The 24,981-nt window shown below is 37.1% G+C and overlaps 3 protein-coding genes across 3 annotated transcripts; 2 read left to right on the top strand and 1 right to left on the bottom strand.

Moving 5' to 3' along the window:
- Nucleotides 1–8,483: 8,483 nt before the first annotated feature.
- Nucleotides 8,484–12,959, bottom strand: LOC106162814 (uncharacterized). The gene is made up of 3 exons (XM_013540236.2): nt 11,714–12,959; nt 10,084–10,276; nt 8,484–9,602 (listed from the first exon to the last, which is right to left on the bottom strand). Exons 1-3 carry the CDS (start codon nt 11,801–11,803, stop codon nt 8,959–8,961), a joined length of 927 nt encoding a protein of 308 aa, XP_013395690.2. The 5' UTR covers nt 11,804–12,959; the 3' UTR covers nt 8,484–8,958.
- A 2,344-nt stretch (nt 12,960–15,303) lies between these two features.
- LOC106162836 (fatty acyl-CoA hydrolase precursor, medium chain) lies at nt 15,304–19,015 on the top strand. The gene is made up of 2 exons (XM_013540267.2): nt 15,304–17,266; nt 17,685–19,015. The coding sequence occupies exons 1-2, from the start codon at nt 15,630–15,632 to the stop codon at nt 17,965–17,967; spliced, it is 1,920 nt and encodes a 639-aa protein (XP_013395721.2). The 5' UTR covers nt 15,304–15,629; the 3' UTR covers nt 17,968–19,015.
- A 2,709-nt stretch (nt 19,016–21,724) lies between these two features.
- On the top strand, nt 21,725–24,654 carry LOC106162838 (fatty acyl-CoA hydrolase precursor, medium chain). The gene is made up of 2 exons (XM_013540269.2): nt 21,725–23,805; nt 24,156–24,654. Exons 1-2 carry the CDS (start codon nt 22,121–22,123, stop codon nt 24,376–24,378), a joined length of 1,908 nt encoding a protein of 635 aa, XP_013395723.2. The 5' UTR covers nt 21,725–22,120; the 3' UTR covers nt 24,379–24,654.
- Nucleotides 24,655–24,981: the final 327 nt, after the last annotated feature.

Genomic DNA, 24,981 nt, shown 5'->3' with positions numbered 1-24,981 from the left:
CCCCGAAACCACAACTGAGTCATTGCTTGCGAAATGTCCCCCTTTGCTCACTCATGTCAGAGGGACCGTCCCGACTGTTACACTAAAAACGGGAAAATATAGGTCTAAACAAAACAGTTCTCAAACAGAACAAAGACAGAACTGGAGCGAGCTATGATTAAGTGGGGTAATTTTCTAAAAAGCAAATGCGGGTGGCGTAACAAGTTGTTTTGTCAGGATGATATAGTAGTTTAATTTTCCGCACTCTGGCTGCCGTAATTGAAGGATCCCCAAAGAACACCAACGGTTTCCCAGGTCCGTTAATGATAATTGATGAAGACAGAGGGCATCGTTCGGAAGTAAAAATTAAACGACAATTACCACAATTTTCTAAGAGAAAACGCCTCCTTTCTCCAGCTGAGAGTGAGCACTGCTCCCCGGTTTGTGTGTGACAACGTCTTCGGCGCCATTCTGTCCGCATAAGTTAAGCTACAACGTCAAAGGGAAAATCACTAATGTCACCGGCTCTCTATAACAAACTTCTAATGGCCGGCTAAAAGAGTAGAAAGAGTTTTCCCCCGAGGCTACAGGGACCGGTACAGCCCCTGACGACGAAGAGATTGGTCGAGATATCTGCTGGCGCCGAGGTGATGCCTTTCGGAGTTGTTCCTCGTGTAATTCAACGGCCAAGGGAACACTTTGTCGGCGAAAAAAAGTTGTTCACGTAGTCCCATGAAGTTTGTCAAACATTATTACGTTGACCTATCTGTTGAATAGCCTCATGTTTCGTCACAGGTGGTATGTTTTTACCCCGGAAAAAATATCCTTCAATGACATCCATAAAAGATGTGTCAAAATTTGTTTTTTTCTGTGCTGCATTTTCTTCTTATTTTCCTCTTTCCTTTTATTTGTTTCCATTAACCTTTATAAAACTGTATTTTATTTCTTATTTTTTTCGAGTCTTTATTGATTTATTTATAGTTAATTCTCAATTGCCCTCCTTTTTATTTGTTAATAATGTGATTAATTTTATAGATTATTTCTTTGCTTTTGATATTTTCATTATTTAGTTTCCATCCTTTTATTCCAACTTCCCCCATGCAATATGTATATTTAATGAGACCGTCGACAGTAAATGATTTTACAAGATGTGCGTTTAATATTTTAATATGTTCCCTGTACTTTACCACACGAGGCGCATGTTCAACGCGACGCGGAGGTCAGCAAACTCCACATGCGTGTCCTTAACCATACTAATGTCGCCACGGAGCTATTACAAACACTCTACCTCGGACAGATAACGGTGTTTTTACATCCTGTTACTGGTAACAGTCTGTGAGCACTTGGACAGTGATCCGCCCTAATGTACGGCCACATACTCAGTAATTTCAGCTGGAGAGTATTGGGGTTCGACATTTTGTATTTTGTTATGGTACTTTTATCTTGAAAAGAAACGAAACGTGTTTCAATGATTAAAGTAGAAATAATATTGACAAGAAAATTAACCTTTATAATTATTATTACAATTATTACGATCGATGTTGTTGTTGTTGAAAATGTAATATAAATAACGATTAAGAAGAATAAAGTCATTGAAACTAATACCGGAAAAATTACAAATATTTACGCATGGGTTTGGTTTAATTCAGAGTGTTCACTTTAAGAATAATCATTTTCAAAAATTAACATCAGTCATGTACTACTATACAGTTGGAGGAGGACTAAGAACAACTACCAAAACCAAATCGTCAACAAATATCTAAGCATATGCAACAGGATTTCGGATCATTGCCGACCACGATCATACAAAAAGACTATTGAAATTATGAGTATAAAATATATGCTCATATTACAATATTTTTCGCTGAACAAAGACTTTCTAGACAGGAAAATGAAAAAAAAAACATAGAGTTATTTCAAATTTTTGGTAGGACGGAAGGAGAGGATGAAACATACGGAGATATTAAGCGATCTACATGTACATGTAGATAAAAGGAAATGCGATACACTAAAATAATTGAACAAATCTTATTAATTAAGAACTAGTGATTTGGTAAGGATGCAATCTGTTTTATTGAACTTAATAAATTACGTGCTGAAAATTATATGAGATGCACAGTCAAAAATACTGTGAATTATATAAATGCAGAAATTTAAAAAAAATATTAAAATAATGGAATACTTTACAAATAGTAACACCTCCAAAAGATGAAATAAAATTTATAAAGATCAAACAAACAAACAAACAAACAAACAACAAACAAATAGATATTAATGAATACAAATGCTCATTTTACTGTATAATCATCCTACAAATAGAGATTTCCTTAATAAATTACTACATGCATATGTTATCATTTACAATACTAACATCTTTTAAAAAATTGATAATAAAAGACAAGTGTTTATTCGTATATCGCTAGAGTTTCTGAAAGCTGTGATATTAAGTAGCCGATTCGTTTAAACTGCAGCCGTTTCCTTTCTGATAGGAAATAATATTGCCTCTCAACTCGTAGTCAAATAGAAAAAAGTCGATTTACAGAGAAAAAATTACTACAGTAGATGCAAGTTATTTCAAATTTCCCGCTCTAGGTCTAGGTCTCTAAATAATTTTGCATTGAAGTTGATTTGCCGCAGATGAAATATAATAACAAAACCGTCAGGAAACATGCTATTATTCTAAATATAAATATACACTTAAATACAATAGAATAAATTATTAGGTAAACAAATAAATAAATAAAACTGTAAATAATTAAAGGATAGGATTAATGAATGAACGCATATCTTTAAATATATGTGTGTTACACTGTGGAAGATGATAAAACAGATATTCAATTTGCTCAGATACTAAATAATCATGAGCCAATCACGACGTTTCTGTTCACCTTTAATTGAACTATATGAACCGTGTCTAAAACCCATAAAGAAGAACTGTTTTATCATAATTTGTTGATATTAATACATTCCAAAATGGCAGAAAGGAGCGTTCTGTGTACTTATTTATCGATCTATGTAGTCCCCCAAAGTCCGACAAAACAATGTCATTTTTAAATAACATTTCACTGAATATTGTGCAAGTATCAAAGTAAGTCCCTGTTTTTTACTAAAAAGTTTTTTTTTTGTAATATTCACTCAAGAGATCATTACAGAGTGTAGCCATCTATGGAAATCATGTAATGTGATGTCAAGCACAAATTCCAAAACAACTGCGTTTTGGTGGTAAAAACGAATTTACCATATTTCTATGAATTATTTACAGTATATTTATCGTGAAATATGGATATCTTACGAACAGTTGTTATCCCTTTAATCAAATCACGGGTTCACACATGTCCCAGGTGACAAGCTGGGTGTTCCTGCTATCAGCCATCAGTTTCACAAATTGAGACGTATGAGGGTCGTTCCTAGCCGTCACAGGGGTCACCAAATTACAGCCCATGTCTTGGTAATGGTGCGGTTACTGACTTCAAATTAACATTGCGTACACCCCATGGGGGTGGGGGGGAGACTGACAGGAATAGCGTCAGATCGAGTCCGAGCTAAGAATAAGTCTCTGGCAACGCTAAGAAATGAGATAATGTTCGTGACGGGCCAATTCAACTTTCGAAAAATAGAAAAAAAAATTCTCACCACGTGTGCAAGGGCTTTTAAAATGATTGACAAAGCAATAGATATACGAAATTATTAAACCAAACAATGGATTGATGAAAAATAAAACAAATAGATAAATTAATTAACACGTAACTAACTACTTTAGGAATAAGTTAAAAAAAGATGATTTAGGGAATCACGTAGGAGCAGCTGTGCATAGTTTATAGAATTATCTAACGGTTTTCACTTTATCCTTTCCGTATAAATAGTCCTGTTATCAGTTGGTTATACAATTAATTTTAGTACACTGTATGTCAAATATCCTTAACTAAATAAATAAGTAAATTTACAAAAGTATAGGTATAGTTAAACCGTAGAAAACAAATCTGATATGTCCGGTATCACATGTAGAAAAAAAACATAAAACGATTATTAATATTATGAAGCGTCTCACGTTTGCTGCAGTTTTGGCCTGAGTTTACCCGGTTGTAGGTATTGTATCTTAAGTTAGGGGCTTAATTAAAACAGATAATAAACTGGTTTAACATGGCGTTTGAAAACTCCAGTTTTAACTCTATGTTACATCGGCCCTTGGAGCGCAACGGTGCTACCGAGATATTAAAATTAATGGTAAGAATTTTTGTTGTCCTGAATTTATATGAATTTAAGTTATACAGTGAACCTTTATGATTATGAAAACGTTTTGCTTTATTTTATCGTTCACTTGTCCTGAACCAGGTTATGAAATTACTGTCTCCTAAATAAGTTATTTTTTTTCCTTTTTCGTATTCTTTTTTTAGACTTGATATACTTGTAGTTAAAACGGTTTGAAGCAAGGAGATTATCCAAAGCGCTTGGACAATTTTTATTTGTTTATTTTCGGACAAGACAAAATTTGTCGGCTAACTATATTTCACTCTAAATCTGCCCATTTCCAAATCTAATAAAACAGTCACGGTAGTTGGTTCAACTGGACTAAGACTTAAGTTTGGTGTAAATGATTGAGTCAACTTCACGTTCATTCTGCAAAACTGAACGTTTAAGGTAAAGCACATAAAACATCGGCTTTTTTGTGGCCAATTTTGCCCGGAGGCTGCGGCGTCAACACGCAAACATTTATTTCCGAGGTGACCAGTACCTTTAACCACAAAATGACCCCGTTGTTCTTAAGATGACCACAGGGCATAAGGGGCACTTTTTGGCGTACTGACCCAGTGCACTGTCTACTGGTCATTTGGCTCGCTTTGGATAAAAGATCGCCGGTGAGTTTTATACTATGGTTCTTTTAAGTGCAATTTGCGGCATTTATTGTTTTGATGTTCACTTGTTAAAGTTTAATGATTGTGCTAGTATATGCTCTCCGTTTACGTTTATTTTTTCTCAAAGTAAGTCGTAAATTGAACTTAATTAAGTATTGTTTTGGTGAGAATTTTGCGACAACTGACATTGTCTGACACTAATTTGTCTATATAGCAGTAATAATAGATCTTCAATACATCGGTCGTGATGTTAAATATTAATTATCTCATCACTAGAAAAAAGCCCCATACAAGTCATAGTATGGAATGTTTAAAGACAAGCATTAACCAGAGCTCGCTAAATATAATATGTAAGTACATATTTTGCCGCAAAACAAGGTTTAACTCATTTGAAGAACTTTTATCATATCAATGCGTTTTACATATCTTCAGGGCGTATTAAATGGTATTGAGATGTCTATTCTAAAGTACAAAGATGTACGTTTTATAAGAGAAATACAAAAATTAAGCAGGATTCAAAATATTGAATAAGAATGAAAAAGTATTTGCAATAGATGAGAAAAAAACCCATATCGCTGTAAATGTACTGGAAGTCACCACTTGTGACTGCGTTTTACATATCTTCAGGGCGTATTAAATGGTATTGAGATGTCTATTCTAAAGTACAAAGATGTACGTTTTATAAGAGAAATACAAAAATTAAGCAGGATTCAAAATATTGAATAAGAATGAAAAAGTATTTGCAACAGATGAGAAAAAAAAAAAACATATCGCTGTAAATGTACTGGAAGTCACCACTTGCGACTGCAGTGCACCAGTAAGTTTACATTACATGCGTAACTTTAACCCAAAACCTACAAACTTTAACCTTATCATTTATACATCTACCTGCACATACCGTAGACAATTACATCAGACTGTCACCTAAAGTTGGCATGGAAACCGCATTTCATTGCGCATGCGCAGTTGTGCGATAGTGTCGCGTTTCAGAGTCGTTCGATGTCAGCTGGTGCATAACTTTACTAGCAGTTCATTTGAGGTGAACGGGAAATTGGCAGAAAGTTTATAGCTTATATAAACAAACGCACTTCCCTCACGCTATATCACAATTTGCACTGTTATCCTGAGCGGTTCAAAAAATGTTTAAATTTTGTCAACATCTTACGCCAATAGTCGAATATAAGTTGAGAATTATGATAATATTATTGTTTATGTCTTACTTAATTTTTCATCTAATGAGGCGAAAAGTAGTTTTCAAATCGACGTCTTGTGTAAGAAGAGGGTATTAAAAGGTAATGTTCAAGTTCTATGCATGCCTCCAGAAAACTACGCTTCCGATTTTAAAGGTATCACTTTTCTTGTGTTACATGATAATGTAAGGTCGCAAACAACAGTATGAGCTTCACATAAATTGATAACTGCATAAAATATGTTGTACTTTCTCGATTTTATTAATTCTTGTCCAGTAATCAATTAAAAAAAATACCTGTAAGAACACTCATTTATATATAAGGGCAAATGGTTGATCACTAAACATGCTTAAGAATAATTTGCTGAAAAGTACGTAATTGTTGTAATAATATCTAAGAGGTATAACTAATTTTTCATGCTTATTTTTTGGCGTCGTTTGAATGCAGTACAAATATATGGTTGGTCTCCACATATAATAATCATTGTATGGTCAACGTACTTGTATATATACGCTGTACAATAGATTTATACATTATGTCAATTAATACAGGCAGTTTAACACAATGACATTTTCGTCTCCGATATTCAGTAGAATCTCTCATTTTAATAGAGTTTAAGATGATATTAATCGTGTTATAAAGCATAACATTGTAATGATATACCGGTATCGATGTTTTTTTTTTTTTTTTCATTTATAAAATACGCTAAATCCTGAAAATATCTCCATTTTACGTACATTGCATATGTAATACTACATTTACATGATATACATGCATATTTATTAGTACTATCAATAATGATACTACAAGTAATCTGATTGCATGATGATTTACAAATAACCAGAATGCTGGTTTTCAGATAGATTTCTCAACTCCACCTTGTATTTAGTCCAGCACAGTATTGAGGAAAATCATGATCTTTATCGACTCACAAAAATAGTCCATTGCAATGGTATAAAAGTACCAAAGTCGCTGCGTCATTCATAATTACATGTATCAATTTTCAGCGGAACCCTTAAAAAGAATTACTCTTTATAGTCATTCCTACAAATGAGTCAAGTTTCAACTTTAAATAGAAAAATTCGAATTAAAGCCGCTTGTGATGCAAAAAGGTGGAGTGTGAGCGTGCTCATTAAATAATGTTTTTAAACTTTACACTATTATAAATGAGACGGCACCGTACGACGTATACATGTGGTCCTCTATTAAATGCAGCTACATGTTAAATGTCATCAGGTATGCTATATATAAACCCTGTATATATCGTAGTTCATCTGTAGCTATACTTAAATATTTACCTATATAATCAAATGTATTTTAGATGTCATATAATTATTATCACCCGACACACTGCATCATGCTGCCATTAGAGCATATATAACAATTCCCATCTCTTGTCCTTAATTTACTTATTTCACGGTAAGTATACCCTGTGTATGGATGGATATGATGAATTGAATGTCGCAGATTTCTCGACAGTGCATGCTTAACCTATTCTTTCATCGTGCACAGTGGTTATTGTGTGCCCCTCTAAATTACAGTTATTTAAGAACTAACTTTACCCTTTAAACTTTTTACCCTATCAAAACGTATCCTTATAACTCTTGATTCTGTTGTACTTCATAGTAATGCTTATGTTATCTTTGCTAGATAGAAACTATTTAAATCAACAGAGAATATGACACTAAGAAATATTATATACTACTTAAAGTGATATGCCTCGCTGAAATTCCTTTTAACATTACATATCAGGAGCAGTTATAGAATGTACAACATTTTACTCGAACACTATTATGATTTTGACTTTTGTCATTTGCGAACTTTTTTGCATATAAGTACAAATTTAGGAATATTCAAGTAAAATAGAATCGTAATTATTCCATACGATAAATAAATACCTTTCAAAGCTATATATATTGTTCATCGCCAAGATCTCATGTAGTCTTTGCCTGCGTCGAACATTTTTTAATAAACAAAGTTATCGGTATGGATGTATATTTACGGTAACAAAAGTTGAAGACAAGTATTTTCAGTTGTAAATTTGTATATGTGCACTTATTGATATACTGCATGTCGTATTCATGATATTCCAATTGCTTCTTTACATATATATACCGGTATTTACCGGTATTTACCCATTCTAAATGTTCTGTAAAAGTTATGAAATGTATATTTTACAAACAAAAAGGATTTCAATTTTCCGCTTGACATCGATACTTTGATGTCATAGGTAAAAAAAATAGCAAATTCATATCGCCATGTTTTAAACACAGGATTTTCGACTATAAAAATTAAATCGGATATAACTGTTTCTGAAACGCAAAATTAGCTAAATAATATCAAACGTATTGAAAAAGGAAATAAAAAATACATTAAATTTCAGCTTCGTCATACATGTACGAGTTCTAACAAAAGCAGAAAAAAAACACAGAATGGCAGTAATCCTACCTTATTACTCAAGCAAAGCCCAGGCACATGGGTATGGGACGGCATGCACTGATAAAATGGGATCGATCTTTTGAAAGAATATCGGAGTTAAATCCCTTACAAGGCCTTTTTTTCATCATTGAGTGTCCTAGACAAAATCATGTGCCTCTGTCCTCTTATCCAGTCCAATTTACTTCAGTGTCTTGATTACAGAATAGTTAAATTGCTTCTTGTTTTCTATTTGCCGGTACTCAGCTGAAGCTCATCCTTTCACCAGTCGCTAGATCACAAGGGAGAGACCATACAAAGCTTGGAAGCCCAGTATAAGTGAATATATATAATTCTACAGTGTACCTATGTATATTTTGAGAGGCAGTCAGAAGATTAGGCAATCTTAATTTGTGTTTGACCCATTTGGCTTCTCTACTAGTATTTTCTGTGAGATTTTAATCATGATTTTCACCCATTCCATAGAATACCCTCGAATACGTCACATCTCCCCCGGTCTCTCACTCAAATCCCAATCCCCAAGGACGCCAAACTGAGCCGTCTTCAGTTTCGTTGGCTCGCATGACGTCATCGCTGGCACTGCTGCTTCTGTCTTCGTCAGAAAACGATTGGGAGCACGTGGCATCTGATGACGACGGAGAACTTGGTAGAAATTGCTCGGAAGGCGAAGGCGTATCTGGTGGACAACTCGGACGAGAAACCCTAGAAAAAGTTTCCGTGGTGTGAACAAAAACCCTGTCATTGCCGCTCCCATTTGCGCTTACCCGCGGCGTAGGAACAGATGGAGTGTTGGCATATTTTGATGCTTTCGCGCTCCGGATGTCGTCTGTGTATTCGATGCTCCCACGCCCCTTACGGATCTCCATTATAGAGATCTGCTGTTCGAAATTATATCTGTAAAGTTGTTGGCTTAGCTCTACGTCTTCTTCTCCGCCAAGGCTAAGAAGACCACCGCCTAACTGAGGTAGTTGCCGTCTACTGTTCCGAGCGTTGTTTGTAGCCAAATGATTGACAAGTTGTGCTTTGAATTCCGCAGAGTCAATGGGGTCGGTGCTTTGTCTCCCCAGATAAGCCAGCACTTCGTTGACGCACTCGGAAAACCCTGCTCTGTAGCGGCAAATGGCGTCGGAAATGTGGTCGGATGCTTTTTAAGAAATGAAAATAAAAATATGATGAGGTTTAACTGCTTCAAGCTCATGATAAATGTTTATCAAATTCTGATAGTTTGGGGAATATTAATATTGTGGATACATATAAAAGCTTTAAACCAAACCACACATTGGTTTGTTCGACCCATACTTAAAAAACATGTTTACGTGGCTTCAGAGATAATGAACGACTTTTTTTGTAGAGTAAAAAAACATATATCATAAATACATTAATCGTAACGATATAGATGATAACTAATTAAACATAAAATCATACATTTTTTTTACAGGTCACTCAATATTTATCAAATTATTTATCTATTTAATTACTTATATTATTTTATCTTTCTTTCATTTTTCTTTATGAATCAATCACACGCGGCTTTTTTTTATTCAGAACGTAAAAGACTTTGGATCAGCACATTTCTCTTAAATTCCAAAAGATTAAACCCGAGCGTACATGCACATGTATCTTACCAAAATCGTTCCCTCTCTCCGCTCTCTGTAAAATTTTCAGGTATTTCACGGTCATCTCCAGCACGTCCGCCTTGTCCATCTTGGCTGGCCGGAAACCTTGCTCTCTCACGTGGTCTTTGATGAGGACTTTGAGCTGGGCCAGACAAGCGTTGATTCGAGCCCTACGTTTCCTTTCTAACATGGATTTTGTCGACTGAAAAAATATTTAGCATAAGATTAATCAAACGCGTGACAAAACTTAGGAACGGAATGATATGAAAAAAACTTGCCGTAGTGTTTATTCTTAGTTAAGCAAAAAAATAAAATAAAATATTTGCGACTGAAAAATCAAAATGGTCTTCAAAACGTCAGCCACTTCTAAACTTAATTTCGATTCATTTATTTATTCATTTATTTATTTATTTATTTATTTATTTATTTATTCTAGCTTTAACGTTCTATTTTATCACTTCCTTATGCTAAATCTGCTAAAAAAAAACAATATCACTGCACAATGCAAAAGCATAACATTTTACGACACACAGTAACTTGTTTAAGCATTTTACAAATTCTACAATAAGGATTAGCGAACTGAAATAACCAGTAATGAATGAAATTACTTTGATCTTCCATATCATTTCAGTTCTATTTCAGTTCGTATTTAAAATCAGTCGTCAAAGAAATTCACGTCTCGTTGGTTACTAATACTATTGCAATAAATGTTTTTACTTAAATCGGGACCGATTTCATGTGACCGAAATCGTATACATACAACTAAAAGCGTTTTTCATTTTCTCTCCATGCCGAATGCCGTCTCCGTTTTTTCCTTTGTGAGACCTTTTTCCATTTTGTACGGAATCCATTCTCCTCTATAGCTTTTCCAACGATCTTTCTTTTGACTAAAGCGGTTTATATGGTTTGAATTTATTTATTTAGGTGAGATAAGGCTGATAGATCAGAACATTTTGATATACATGTAACTTAAAATGTGCATTGCACATTCTTGCGCTATTCCTGAACTTAGCCACACTGAATTAAATAGAATAAATGATAAATTATAACTTTACAGCAGTAGAAAAATCGCTGATTACAAAAGAAAAAATAAGTTAAATAAAAAATAAAAAGCAGTTCGCACTCCACTGCATAAAGAGTTTATGCACAAATATTACATAATAATTTACAAATCCATTAATAACATAAACATCTGTTCAAATTTGTTACTTTTTTATCAGAATCGTTACAAAGATTTTTTAAATAAAATTTTATAAAAGCGTTTAATTGGGATACGAACATATACCAATTCATCATTCAATCAGACCAATCAAACTGTTGTTTTGTTTATTGCTTTTCGAATCTTGATGGCAAATGGCATTTAAATTGTTTTTTTTTCCCACTGAGTCCGCATGAACATTTAAAAATCGAGATGGGTTTTGTCGTGATTTGGTATCTGTAAAGGCTTAAAAATCATTTGTAAGATGTAGCATATATGACTTTAATAGCAATAAAAATCGTTTCAATCTAAAGGGATTAAGAATAAATATTGGAGTAAGGTTTGAGCAGTGAGAGAGAGAGAGAGAGAGAGAGATAGAGAGAGAGAGAGAGAAAGAGCGAGAGGGGGGAGAGGAGACGAACTGAAGGGGGAACTACCAACCTTGCCTCTTCCATAAGCTGCTTTTTTGGTCGATACTCCCTCCCCATCTTCTTCGTCCATTTTTCTGCTGTCAGCAAAATCTGAGTTCATTATAAATTAGATCCGCATCAACAACTGCAGCAAAGCGGCCTCCAAAGTAAAACGGTGCAACTAAGGCTGTTATCTATTATTTTTGGTTAATTGTTTGACAGTATGTTGGTTTCAATTTATTTTTACCCTTGAGTGATCGACTAAGCAGAATCGTTCACTATGCGGCGTAGGATTTTGCCGAGCATCGTGTCCTCGCTCCTTCGGACAAATACTTTAACACCCGCACTGTAGATAACTCGGGGTGTTTAGGCGGTCGGCACTTCAACAAACAGGTACTCCGCACAGACTTGACTTTGTACGCGGGTATGTATAACTTAAAACACTGAAACCGCGCAAAAAAAAAAGAACTGGATTTAAAAGATTTGTTCCATAAAAGCATCCACGCGCTTGTTAATCTTCAGAGTCCAGAATTAAACGTCATCTGACAGAAGAGAGTCCGTGCCCCGGTGTTGAGTGTAAGGTGAAACAGTTGCTTCACTGCTGCTGTCGCTCCGCTGCTCGATGCTACTAGCAAAATCAGGCCGACTATGTCACCTAATAAAGATTGTCCTTACTAAGTCTGGCAGCAAATGTCCCTCAGGCGATATCACTCCGTACTTCTCCGCGTCTCATTCCCCCTTGCTGTGAGCTTCCTTAAACCAACGAAGCGTTGCGTGGAATCAGGTGCCAGTTGGGCTCACCTTGGCGTCACGTGACACGTGTTGGCACATCTTTGTGTTTCTCATGGCTGACGGCTGGCGGCTACTCTGTCTTTTTTGTATGTCGATGACAGCAGTTGTGCATGTAGAAACACGCCTGCATTTGTAATGTTATAGTGGACAAGCCCAATGAGGCATATTTAAGGCTTCAAAGCGAGATGATCGCGTCGTTTACAGTCGGGGTTACAAAGATTAACCCTGTGGACAAGATAACTGCACATACTGGGCAAAATAAGTTTCAAAAAGTCGCATACCCCAAAGGTATATAATATTCTTTTGAAATAATGGGGTTATATCACTGCTGAGAAGTTTGATTTCAGTGCTTGGTGAAAATACAAGAAATTAATGCAACTGTTCGCTCGCTTGAAGCCAATTAAGTGAAGAAAACTGATCTGAAAGGTCTTGGGCTAGCAATATTTTTCAATGCACTGCCCATCTGCGATTTTATACCTTGATTGCTAAAGTGACACAGTACGTATTCTTGTTTCGTCATGCTGAACAGAAAGGTCGATCTGACATTAAAGCACGTACGTACTTATACAGAGAGACCGTATTGGCACTGTGTTCTAGTCAATACAAGCAAAACAAATGACAAATTTCGCTTTTAAATTTAATCTCAGCTCTTTTACTTAAAACCATCGAAACTTATTCTATGGTGGAATTGGGAGGCACTTAAACCCTCTGTGTTACCACAATTTTCCCACTTAAATGCGATTTTGTAAAGACATCAGTTTGATTTATGGACATGAATGTAACACATGGAGTACAAATAGCCTTAATTATTATTAATGTGACATAATTTACAATCACATTATTTATAGCGGGCGGAAAAATTGAGAAATTAGAGCATTCAAACTTTTGCCCGGTGGCAGAATTGTTTCATAAAAAGCAGGTTAATTAATAAACTAATTAATAGTAAATGTATATGAAAATCAACAACTAAATAAACAAATTAATACACATATAAAATACACTTGAGTAAACTAATTGATACATTAGTGTTTAATCTTGAGTAAATAAGTAATGCATTTAACGTCAATAAATACTTCTAAAAGAATAAAAAAAGGAAAGGTGATTGTGTGCCGTTTTTTTTTTTTTTTTTTTTTCATATTAATCGAGTGGGGAATATAATGTAAACAAATGGGCTCCTAATAACTCGGCGTTGAAATATTTGTATTAAGAGTAATGTGTAGTGGGAAATACACGGAGATAAAGCAGCACGAAACATTATACAACATAGAAATATGATTGTGCTAGCTGCGACTGAGTTGTGAATTTGGGATTGCTGCCATTGCTTATGTTTATAAGTGTCAGGTAACATAAGCGAGACGGTCTACCTCTTTGTTTCGAGCCACTTTTATGGTTTCTTGGACAGAAGACGTCATCAGAGTGTGCATGTATGTGTGTACGCAATTTCACGCAATCTGTTTAATATGTGCTAATTAGGGGCGGATGGAGGCTGTCTTCTGGGTTTTCCGGAAGACGGTAAAATTTCTAAGTTTACATTGATTAGTACCTAATTTTTTCTGTCGGAATACGGTAAAAAAATGGAGGATGGATCAACAAAGATAATGTGGAAGACTGTCAGAAAATATCTCTGGATCCGCCCCTGTGCTTGTATTCCATAAGCTTCACGTACACTGTATGTATTTCCTACTAACGTGTCTTCCAATACGAGTACCCGGTACACATTAATGTAACTTAGCATTATCTTGTTTAGCTCACAGCTAAGGGATTAACATTTTGACATTACTAAATCAAAAGACTGTCAGACTGACTCAGTTATCTAATTAAATGGTTAATTCATATAACAACCGGGAGAAAATACGTATTGGTAGCAACTACAGAACATTAAACTTTTTTAAAGTTGCTGTTGGTGACTGTCTTGGATTTTCTCTGAGCGATTTTATTAAAAAAAACTTATAATAGGGTGTTATCCACCTGGAATATACATGTACAGGTAGGACAGTGTCCAGATTAAGATTAATTTTTAACTACCTTTTATAAAACTGTCCTGTTCCGCACAACCTGCCGCCGCTGATATTTGTGTATTTCTACCCCCAGTAGTTACCTAACCATATTTGAGCATCGTGTGATTCAGTTTGTCAAACAAAGCCATATAAGGTTTTATCAAGAGGGACTTAAATGTGTTCGTATACACTGTACCCCAGTATATACATATACGAGGTCAGAATTTAAATGGGCTGTGAGTACTCAAGACCCGCATTAGTACACAGTGTAAATGTGCTGATCTCATTGACATCAAGGCAGGTTTTATTGCAATTTGTCTTTTTTAAAACAAACATTTAAACGAATTACATGCAGTCAGTCCAATGCACACTGGTGCTGGGGTTTCAGAGTAACATTGAAATGGTTATCTCCAGTAATCTAACATCAATACTCTCAACCACGCTGTGTTTAATAAGATATAATGGAACAACAGGCCTTGAAAATAAACGTGGCTTGACCCCCTCCCCCTTCCTAAAAATAGGCCGAAAAGATGGATAAAATAAATAACAATCTGTTAATGAACCTGAAGTCAACTTATAAAATACGCAAATTAGATCTACATTGCAGGTGATTGAATAAAGCAAGTTAATTCTACTGTCAGCTCTACCCGAATCACTGGTACTTAAATCAATCACCTGTCCTCGTTTAGAGTTGGGTATATTAGTCCACGTCCTAGTTAACCAAATATGGACAAGCGACCCAGTTTTGTTGAACACTGTTTGACGTTCTCGACAGGGGCTCGTCCATTGTGCGTGTTCCCTTGGATAGCTGAGATCAGCATTAAATTGGCTGATGTGACTTAAGCCCCTCTCTGTGTACATAATGTAAGGGTGGTGTTGGCATTGATATAAATTCAGGTCTCTGGCGGTGCTTTACTATAGTTTTTCAGCACGAAGTAGCGAAAGGTATCGAGCGAGACTCTTGGGACATTGACTTGCACGCGCTTAACATTATACCAGAACTTGTGCTTGTGTTAGAGAAAAACGTCAGTAATAGTTGAAATTTAACCGACAGTATACACTGAGCACGTTAAGTGCATTATATCATATAAAAATATAACTGTGGAGAAGTTGAAGAGAATACTACGTCAGCCGTGCACGTGCAAAAGAAGGGCAACAATGACGACTCTCGTTTGTCTCAAAGTTCTATTGTGCGCCGCTTTCTCGTCCACAATTGCGTCAGGGCAGGAGGTGCGTGTAAATTTTACTCTGGGTGAGGTCGTAGGAATGACAGAGACCTTGAGCAACGGTCAGCAGGTTGTTAAATACATGGCTGTCCCCTACGCAGAGGCTCCCGTGGGGGATCTTCGCTTCCGCAAACCGGTGCCAAAGGCAGCGTGGGAGGGGGTCTTAAATGCCACGAAAGAAGGGCCGTCGTGTGTGCAAATGATGGACCCAAGTTTAAGCCAGTTTATTGAAAATACGGACATATCCGAGGACTGTTTACACTTGAATATATACGTTCCAGTCTCGACGAGTAAAGCCCCGAAAGCGGTTATGGTTTGGTTTCATGGGGGTGGGTACGCTTCCGGTCAGGGATCTATGTACCCCTGCAGCACGCTAGCAGCTCATGGAGACATCGTCTGTGTTACCATTAACTATCGAGTTGACATTCTGGGATTTCTCTCAACGATGGACGAAAATTGTGTGGGGAATTTCGGGCTCTGGGACCAACACGAGGCCTTAAAATGGGTGAAAAAGTACATCAGCGCATTCGGCGGGGATCCCAATCGCGTGACAATCTTCGGCCAGTCGGCTGGCGCGGCGTCCGTGATGTTCCAGCTGGTTTCTAAGCACAATATTGGTGTGTTTCAGAGAGGCATCAGTGAGAGTTCAATGACCATGTCCAATGGCTACAGCATGGTACCAGGGAACGACGCACGAAATTATGCCAAAAGCGTTGGTTTTGCTGCTGGTTGCAACACGACTGATAACCCGGATCTTTCGGACAGCAAACTTTTAATAGATTGCCTGAGAAGAGTACCTGGGGAAAATTTTCGAACAATATCTATGACAACGTACGGTCCTGTTTTGACTGGACATGTAATGAAAATACCGATTGGTCCGGTTGAAGATGGCGATTTCGTCCCATTAGGCCTAAAAGAATATTTTAGTTCAAACGGACAAGAAGGGCAGTTTACAGAAATCGATCAAGTGTTCGGTAGTTTTGACTTCATGGTGGGAACGACCTCTGAAGAAGCAAATCTGATGGTTTCGATGTGGGCGGGCCTTGCGATTGCTTGGAACATTAGTATCTCAAACGGACTTCCCGAAGACAAAATAAAAATGCTGCTTGAAGATCACCTAGACGTTTACTATCCAAAAAATAGAAAAGAGAGCGAGATCGCCATCAACGAAGTTTATTTCAAGACTGACGATCGGGTAACAAACACCCTCGCTCTAAGGGACATGTTTACGCATATGTTCTTTACAATCCATTCTCTGCAGTCCTGCAACGCCCACAACAACGCGCTGACATCTCCAAATGAAGCGCAGAATGCACAACGTAGCACGTACATGTATGAATTCTCTCACCATCTTAACGGCACTTCATACTTGGAAATGATTTCGGAAGCATCGTCGCCATTTAAACTTCCTGATTGGGTGGAGGGAGCAACGCATGGAGAGGAGTTACCGTACTTATTTGGGTTCGAACGTTATGGCAAGGCATTGAATAGATCAGAATTGTGGAATGCGAAAGACCAAGAGATATCCGAAGCCGTGATGTCGTACTGGACGAATTTTGCCAAAACTGGGTAAGATGAGTTCATGAATAGAAAATTGGCATGTACAAGTAAAATTTAGATAATATAATATCCATGATATACGCTGTATTATGAATAAAGAGCTCAGTCCCGCGTCTACTACAAGGAATGCGACACAGTGAGAGAAATCGAGACACATAGAATATTATTATTTTAATGGATACATAATACATATATTTTGTGTATTTTGATCATTACATTTGTTATTTGACATCTTTAGACAGTTTGGAGGTCACTGGTTCTATCAATAATAATTTTTTCATTGTTGAGAATATTATCTTCTATGATTTTCTTACACTATCTAGAAATATACGGCTGTGTATATTGGTTGGCGAAATATTAAAAATGCAAAACCATAAAATACTGGTATACATCTGTCATAATTTTCTTATAATAATTTCATTTTTAGGAACCCCAATTTGGGCAACACGACAACAGATGTCACTACAAGTACACTACCCATATGGAACCAATACAGCCCCAACACCAAGTCATATCTGGACATCGGTGACGTCATAACTCCGAAGCAAAATCCCCTCCCAAATTTCATGGAACTGTGGTTAAAGAAGATACCGGAAATAATGCAGAAAACTACCCCGGCGAGTAATGGAAAAACGAACACATTAGATAAACAGTGTGTGCTGGTGTTTTGTGTTTATCTACTGTGGTCATACTTCCATTATACTTCATAGAGGTATACATGTACCTGCTACACAGATGCGTAATTGTGTATGCTTTATGATCCCTTCAGCGTTTCACTTAGCCTCTAAGTATCCTCTAAGTAAAATTTAGTATTTAATTTGTATTTGGGGCTTGAAGTGCTATTATCTGCATTCATGACGAAATAAAAGTTAAACTCTACCTGCTGCAAATTGATACATAAATATACAGTGGCGGATTTAGAGGGGGGTCAAGCGGTTTCCTGATCCCCCCCCCCTTCGGTTTCTGAAAATGTATCACACCAAGATTCCCCTTTTGAAATTAGAATTTTGACTAGCTAAAGCATAGTTCTAAACCGTACCAAAGGGCAGTTTGCTCTCCAAAACGCCAAAAATATTTCGGAGCCCTTGAGCAGGCCAGAACCCCACACCAAGGGGGCGATGGTTTGCTTCGCATCCGAGGACTGTCGTTCCAGACCCCCCTTCAAATAATTCTGGATCCGCCCCTGAATATAAACGAAAAAAATGTAGGAATATGTTGCTTATTTTACACAGCAGTGAGCAATTTTTCTTAATGCACCACAGTGGAATACATGTACAACTGTGTAGGGAATAAGGTGTGGTATTCGAATTTCACTATAATTTCTTAAATGTTTTAACTACGAACTGTATGCTTTACTTCTCCGTCTGATGTTTACTGAGTGATTTATAATTGTGGACTTTATACATGAACTAAGTTTTAAGTGATAACCAAAAGAGCTCTCATATTCATTCTCGAATTTGGTAAAATACGGTAAATAATAAAATTTGTAGAATTCATTAGATCACGGTAACCTCTGGAAGTGTTCACAATATTTCCATACTCTAGTTATTACTAGAAACAAAAAACTGAGGGTATATATTAAGATTCTCTGCCATTACTCGATGTTACCATATGACTGTTACTGTATTATCACTATAATATTACTATTGTCGCTTTTTTTGCCAGCCTGATTTCTGTGATTACTTCAACTACGTGCAACTATATTGTTGATTATTATTAACCGGATACTTTATTATAAATAAAGGATTTAATTTGAAACCCGTCGTTGAGATTGAAAATACGATAGTTTTATACCGGTGGTTTTATATAGTAGCAAGTTTAATTTAACATCTACTGAAAAAAAAACGTCTTAAAAGCATGTGCTATATATTATTATTAAAATCTGCTAGATAGGTATCACGTAAGCATTTTATTTCTATGAAATACCTCAAACCTGCTTGGGACGTAGAATGAGAAATCAATATAGCTTCAATGGAAAAAGAGCATACATGAATCGTTTTAGAACTCCATCGAACTGCACCCCCCATGACATTCCAGCATGCTTGGCCAGAACCACACCTAGAGGTCACAAGAGCAGAACTCTACGATATTGCAAACACCGCACAAACCGCCCCCGCACCCCACTCATACAAAAAAATCACGCATACAAGAAGAAGAGAAAAAAACAGTAGCACTCATAGACAAATAATTAACTTATTACCAAGCATTAGTTGATTAATTAGTGGATAAATATCAAAATCTAGACAATTTAAATTTACACCATTTTTGACCTATCCTGAAATTTTCATTAAAACACACTCATACCTTTTTGAGTTAAGCTGGTGATGAACCAACAGATAAACAACCAAATAAACAAACAAAAAATGAGCTGAATTGTCATTCATAATTCATTAATCAAGGAATGAATCAATAAATTAACTACTGGTAACTCAATTATCAAAATTCACTGATGGTTATAATGTGGCATTAAATGAATTATTACACTTCATTAATAAATTAATCGACACTTAACTCTATAACCTATTCTGAAAATATCATCAAAATCCCTCCTGAACTTAGAATACAATGTTGCAGACAGGCATACAGACTTTATTAATGGGTAAAATTATTATAATTAATCAACTAACGAAGGAATGAATCAATGAATGAATGAATCAATCAATCAATCAATCAAGTTATCATCTCCCAAATCTAATCGTTTGCTACTATGTCCCCTTCCGATATTTACTGAAAACATCATCAAAACTTCCCTAATACAGTTTTTCCTTAATTTTCCTAACAGACAAATGTAATAAACAAACAAACCGCACTAAAGTCATAACCTCCCCAGCGAGGTAAAGTCAGACCGGTGGAGACTTCGCATCTGCAGACCTCCCCCCCTTCAAATAATCCTGGATCCGCCCCTGATATATTTACAGATAAATCAGTGGAGTGGAAGGTATTAAGTATGAGGTGCACCGTCACAGAAAAATATATCAGTGCACCAGTGTCACATTTCACCGACTACGTGCATGCATGTATAGAAATAAACGAACAGTTAAATAAAATAAACAAATAAATGAATAAACCAGGAGCCAACACAAAATCGAAAGGTGTTTAGTAAGCGGGCGAACGCCACTGTTCAACACAAAGCAAATACACCTGAATCAAACGTACAAGGATTTGCATCGATCACAGCTGATATTTTGGGTATTTTTTGCCACAGTGATCTACTTATTTGGATATACAAACAACACGTCAGACAAAACCATATACGGTATTATCGCGGTAGGGACTTGAATGTGTCCATATATGTACATCCACGAGATCAGTCTTTTTAAAATGGATTGTAGATTGCTGACAACTATACTTGTGTACAGAATATGATAATGCTTATATCACTGCTATCGGCAGCTCTCTGCAGTTTTCCTTGACAGTCATTGCACTGCCTACCAAAGGTCGCGCGCGCGTGTGTGTATATATGCGTGCGTGTGCGTGGGTTTGTGGGGGGCATGTAAACACATTCATTAACAAGAGAATAAACATGGGCTTCGTGAAGTTAGATTTTACTGGAGGCACTGCATGGTTTGTAAAAAATACCCCCCCCCCCCTTCTAAAAAGATAAATAAAATAAACTCACATACGAAAAAGCAAAAATCAACTTAATCAACATGTACATAAATCAAATCTTATTAAGGTGTTTAGTAAGCGAGCAGACGCTAAATATAGCGTCAACACACATCAAATACACGTGAATCACAGGTACTTGTAATTCAATCGATCGACTGCCATTTTTTTATAATCGCCGTGACATAGATGACCATATTTGGATGCACAAACAAGTTAGCCATATTTGGACATGTCAAACTAAGGCAAATACAGTAATGGGCAGGGACATATATGTACATGTGTGCCTGTATGAGATAAGCATCTGAATGGACTCTATGCCTTGTGAATATACTCTATGCACATACTGTTGGTGTACTACATGTAGTCACATTGATATCAAGGTAGCTCTGCGGGGGTTTATTTCTGACAGACTATCATTACCCTCTTTACCAGTATTCGTGTGTTTGCATGTGTGCACGTGCGCGGGTGTGTAGGGGCATGCACGCACATTAATTTGCAACAGAAGAACACGGTTATTGAATTAGGCCTACATCTAGTGGAGCTCTGACACAGGTGTAAAAATATATTCACCCCCCCCCCCCCAAAAAAAAAAATAATAAAAGAAAGAAAACATATAGAATATATTATAAATAAAAAAGCAAATAGATAACTAAAGCAACAGTCAGCCTAAACTACTTAAATCAGCTGTAATTTGAAGGTGCTATGTAAGCTAGCCAACGCTTAATTGTATCAACACAGACCAAATACACCTGAATCACAGCTACATGTATTTAAATCGATCGTCTGCCATCCCTGATATAAGTGTATTTTTAGTCCCCGTGACCTATTTAACCGGACCATATTTGAGCATACGGTCGCACGATTCAGCTTGTCAAACAAAGGCCAATACGGTATTATCGGCGCAGGGGGCTCGTATGTGTTCATATATGAGATCAGCATTTAAATGGGCTTTGGCTTGTGATTGCCTACACTCTGTTCACTTAATCTCACTGATATAAAGCAGCTCTCTGGAGCTTTTTTCGTGACAGCTTGTCAACACAAGTTGAGAACACGACCGGTGAAGACTCCAGCTACAGTGAGTTTCACGCACTACACCTGTACTAGCACTGTATGTTATAGTTTACACAAACAATCTACCTGTGGCTGTGTTAGAGCTAAACGTCAGTTGAACTTAGGCCTTAAGACAGTAAACAGTTGGCACGTTGAGCGCTATATAATATAGGTGAAGATAACTGTGGAATAGCATACCGGGTAATGGTGCATTACCAGCAACGTAATCGGTGCACATGCACCAACCAGGCAACAATGGCGGTTCACGCTTGTCTAATAGTTCTATTGTGCATCGTTATATCGCCAACAAGTGCGTCCGAGCAGGAGGTTCGCGTTAAGAGTAAACTCGGTGAGATAAAGGGAATTACGGAGACCCTGAGCAATGGTAAACAGGTTGTTAAATACATGGCTGTCCCCTACGCAGAGGCTCCCTTGGGGGATCTTCGCTTCCGCAAACCGGTGCCAAAGGCGGCGTGGGAGGGGGTCTTAGATGCGACGAAAGAAGGACCATCGTGTGTGCAAATGCCTAACCCTACCTTAAGTCAGTTTATTGAAAACATAGACATCTCCGAGGACTGTTTACACTTGAATATATACGTTCCAGTCTCGACGAGTAAAGCCCCCAAAGCGGTGATGGTTTGGTTTCATGGGGGTGGCTACGCTTCCGGTCAGGGATCTATGTACCCCTGCAGCACGCTAGCAGCACACGGAGACGTCGTCTGCGTTACCATTAACTATCGAGTTGACATTCTGGGATTTCTCTCAACGATGGACGAGCATTGTGTTGGGAATTTCGGGCTCTGGGACCAACACGAGGCCTTAAAATGGGTGAAAAAGTACATCAGCGCGTTTGGCGGAGATCCCGATCGCGTTACAATCTTCGGCCAGTCGGCTGGCGCCTCGTCCGTGATGTTCCAGCTGGTTTCCAAGCACAACGTTGGTCTGTTTCAGAGAGGTATCAGTCAGAGCTCAATGACCATGTCCAATGGCTACAGCATGGCCCAAGATGCCCAAGATTTCGCCAAAGATGTCGGCTTCGCTGCCGGTTGCAACACTACTGATAACTCAGATCTGTCGGACCATAAACTGTTAATGGACTGCCTGAGAGAAGTGCCTGAGGAAAATTTCCCTAACATAACTATGGCATTATACGGACCTCTTATGACTGGCCATGTAATGAAAATACTGATTGGTCCGGTCGAAGATGGTGATTTCGTTCCGTTTGGAATAAAGGAATATTTTACTTCTGACAACCCGGACAAAGGGAAGTTTTCAGAAATCGATCAAGTGTTTAGCAGTTTTGACTTCATGGTGGGCACAACATCCGAAGACAGTAATTTGATGGTGTGGATGTGGGCGGGGCTCGCAGAGTCCTGGAACATTAGTCTCTCAGACGGACTTCCCGAAGACAAAATACAAATGCTGCTTGAGGATCACCTGGACATTTACTATCCAAAAAATCAAAAGGACAGCGCGACCGCCATCAACGAAATTTATTTTAAGAGTGACGATCGGGTTAAAAACGCCGTCGCTCTAAGGGACATGTTTACGCATATGTTCTTTACGATCCATTCTCTGCAGTCCTGCAACGCTCATAAGAACGCGCTGACATCTCCAAATAAAGCGCAGAATACACAACGCAGCACGTACATGTACGAATTCTCTCACCATCTTAGCGGCACTTCATTTATGGAAATCATGGCGGAAGCATCGATGCCTTTGGACCTTCCTGACTGGATGGAAGGAGCGACGCATGGAGAGGAGTTGCCGTACTTATTTGGGTTCGAGAAGTATGGCAAAGCATTGAATAGATCAGAATTGTGGACTGCGAATGACCAAGAGATAGCTGATGCCGTGATGACATACTGGACAAATTTTGCCAAAACTGGGTAAGATGAATTGACTGATTTGTGAGTTACACGGTACAATATTGGTATATAGTTTTTTAATATTGCATTAAATTGACACAAACATTTTGTGCACATTTATAATTGTATCGGTATTTTAAGCCATTGTTTTAACATTTTTAAATCATTGTCTTAATGTGACAGGTTCTTTTAACTTTGTCATTTGTCTGTTTAGTTGATAGATTTACTGTCTTGTTATGTAACATTTTAGATGCCGTCTGAAATCATCTTTATTTGAAGTATTGATGCCATTTTTGTGTACTTTTTAATCTAATATATATTCCAATGAAATATTAATCCGTGATAAATCTGAAATATAAATATTTTTTCAGGGATCCCAATTTGGGTGACACGACAACAGATGTCACTACGAGTACACTACCCAGATGGGACCAATACAGCCCCAACACCAAGTCATATCTGGACATTGATGACGTTGTAACTCCGAAGCAAAATCCCTACCCGAATTTCATGGAACTGTGGTTAAAGAAGATACCAAAAACAATGCAGACAATTCCTGCAAAGAATGATATGAACAAAAAAACTGAACTTTGACGTTAAATATCAGTCACATTTTCTATAGAAATCTACATCTACATGAATGTTTTACAGATTTTATATACGAAATGGCGTGATACAATTCAAACTCTGAAATTCAATCCTCAAGAACTCCAAGGTGGAACTTGTGGCATTACAGAAGCAAAGCAAATTTCTCAAACATTAGTACAATCGGTTCAATATTTACCTAATATAAATGCTTTATCTCTTTTATCAAATCATGTGGTATTTCCCTTGAATTTCTTAATAAGAATTGATAAGTTTCTTAGATTTTAGGACTAATACTCATTTATTAAATGTTTGTTTGAAATGTTGACTCCTTGAAAGTGCATTACATTGAAACATGGGGTACTATGTTAATAAATCACAATTATTTTGTAAGTCAATAAGTACCGAACCTCAGTTTGGAATCGCTTGAATGCGTACACATTGCCCCATAGTTTGTACGCTACAGTGCCGGGGGAAAAACAGTGCACATAAAGATATAACCATTTAAGAAAGTGTCAGCGCTTGAGTTATAATCCGTGCAAATGTGCTTTACTTGAGAACGCCCCACCTTGAGAACTTATGACCCGTTAAGCCCAAAAACTTTGTTGTTCA

Source organism: Lingula anatina, chromosome 9, assembly GCF_051362555.1.
Source record: "Lingula anatina isolate TDL-2025a chromosome 9, LinAna3.0, whole genome shotgun sequence".
NCBI classification, from domain to species: domain Eukaryota; kingdom Metazoa; phylum Brachiopoda; class Lingulata; order Lingulida; family Lingulidae; genus Lingula; species Lingula anatina.
The sequence above is the reverse complement of the archived record's forward strand: the minus strand, read 5'-3'. Positions and strand labels throughout refer to the sequence as shown.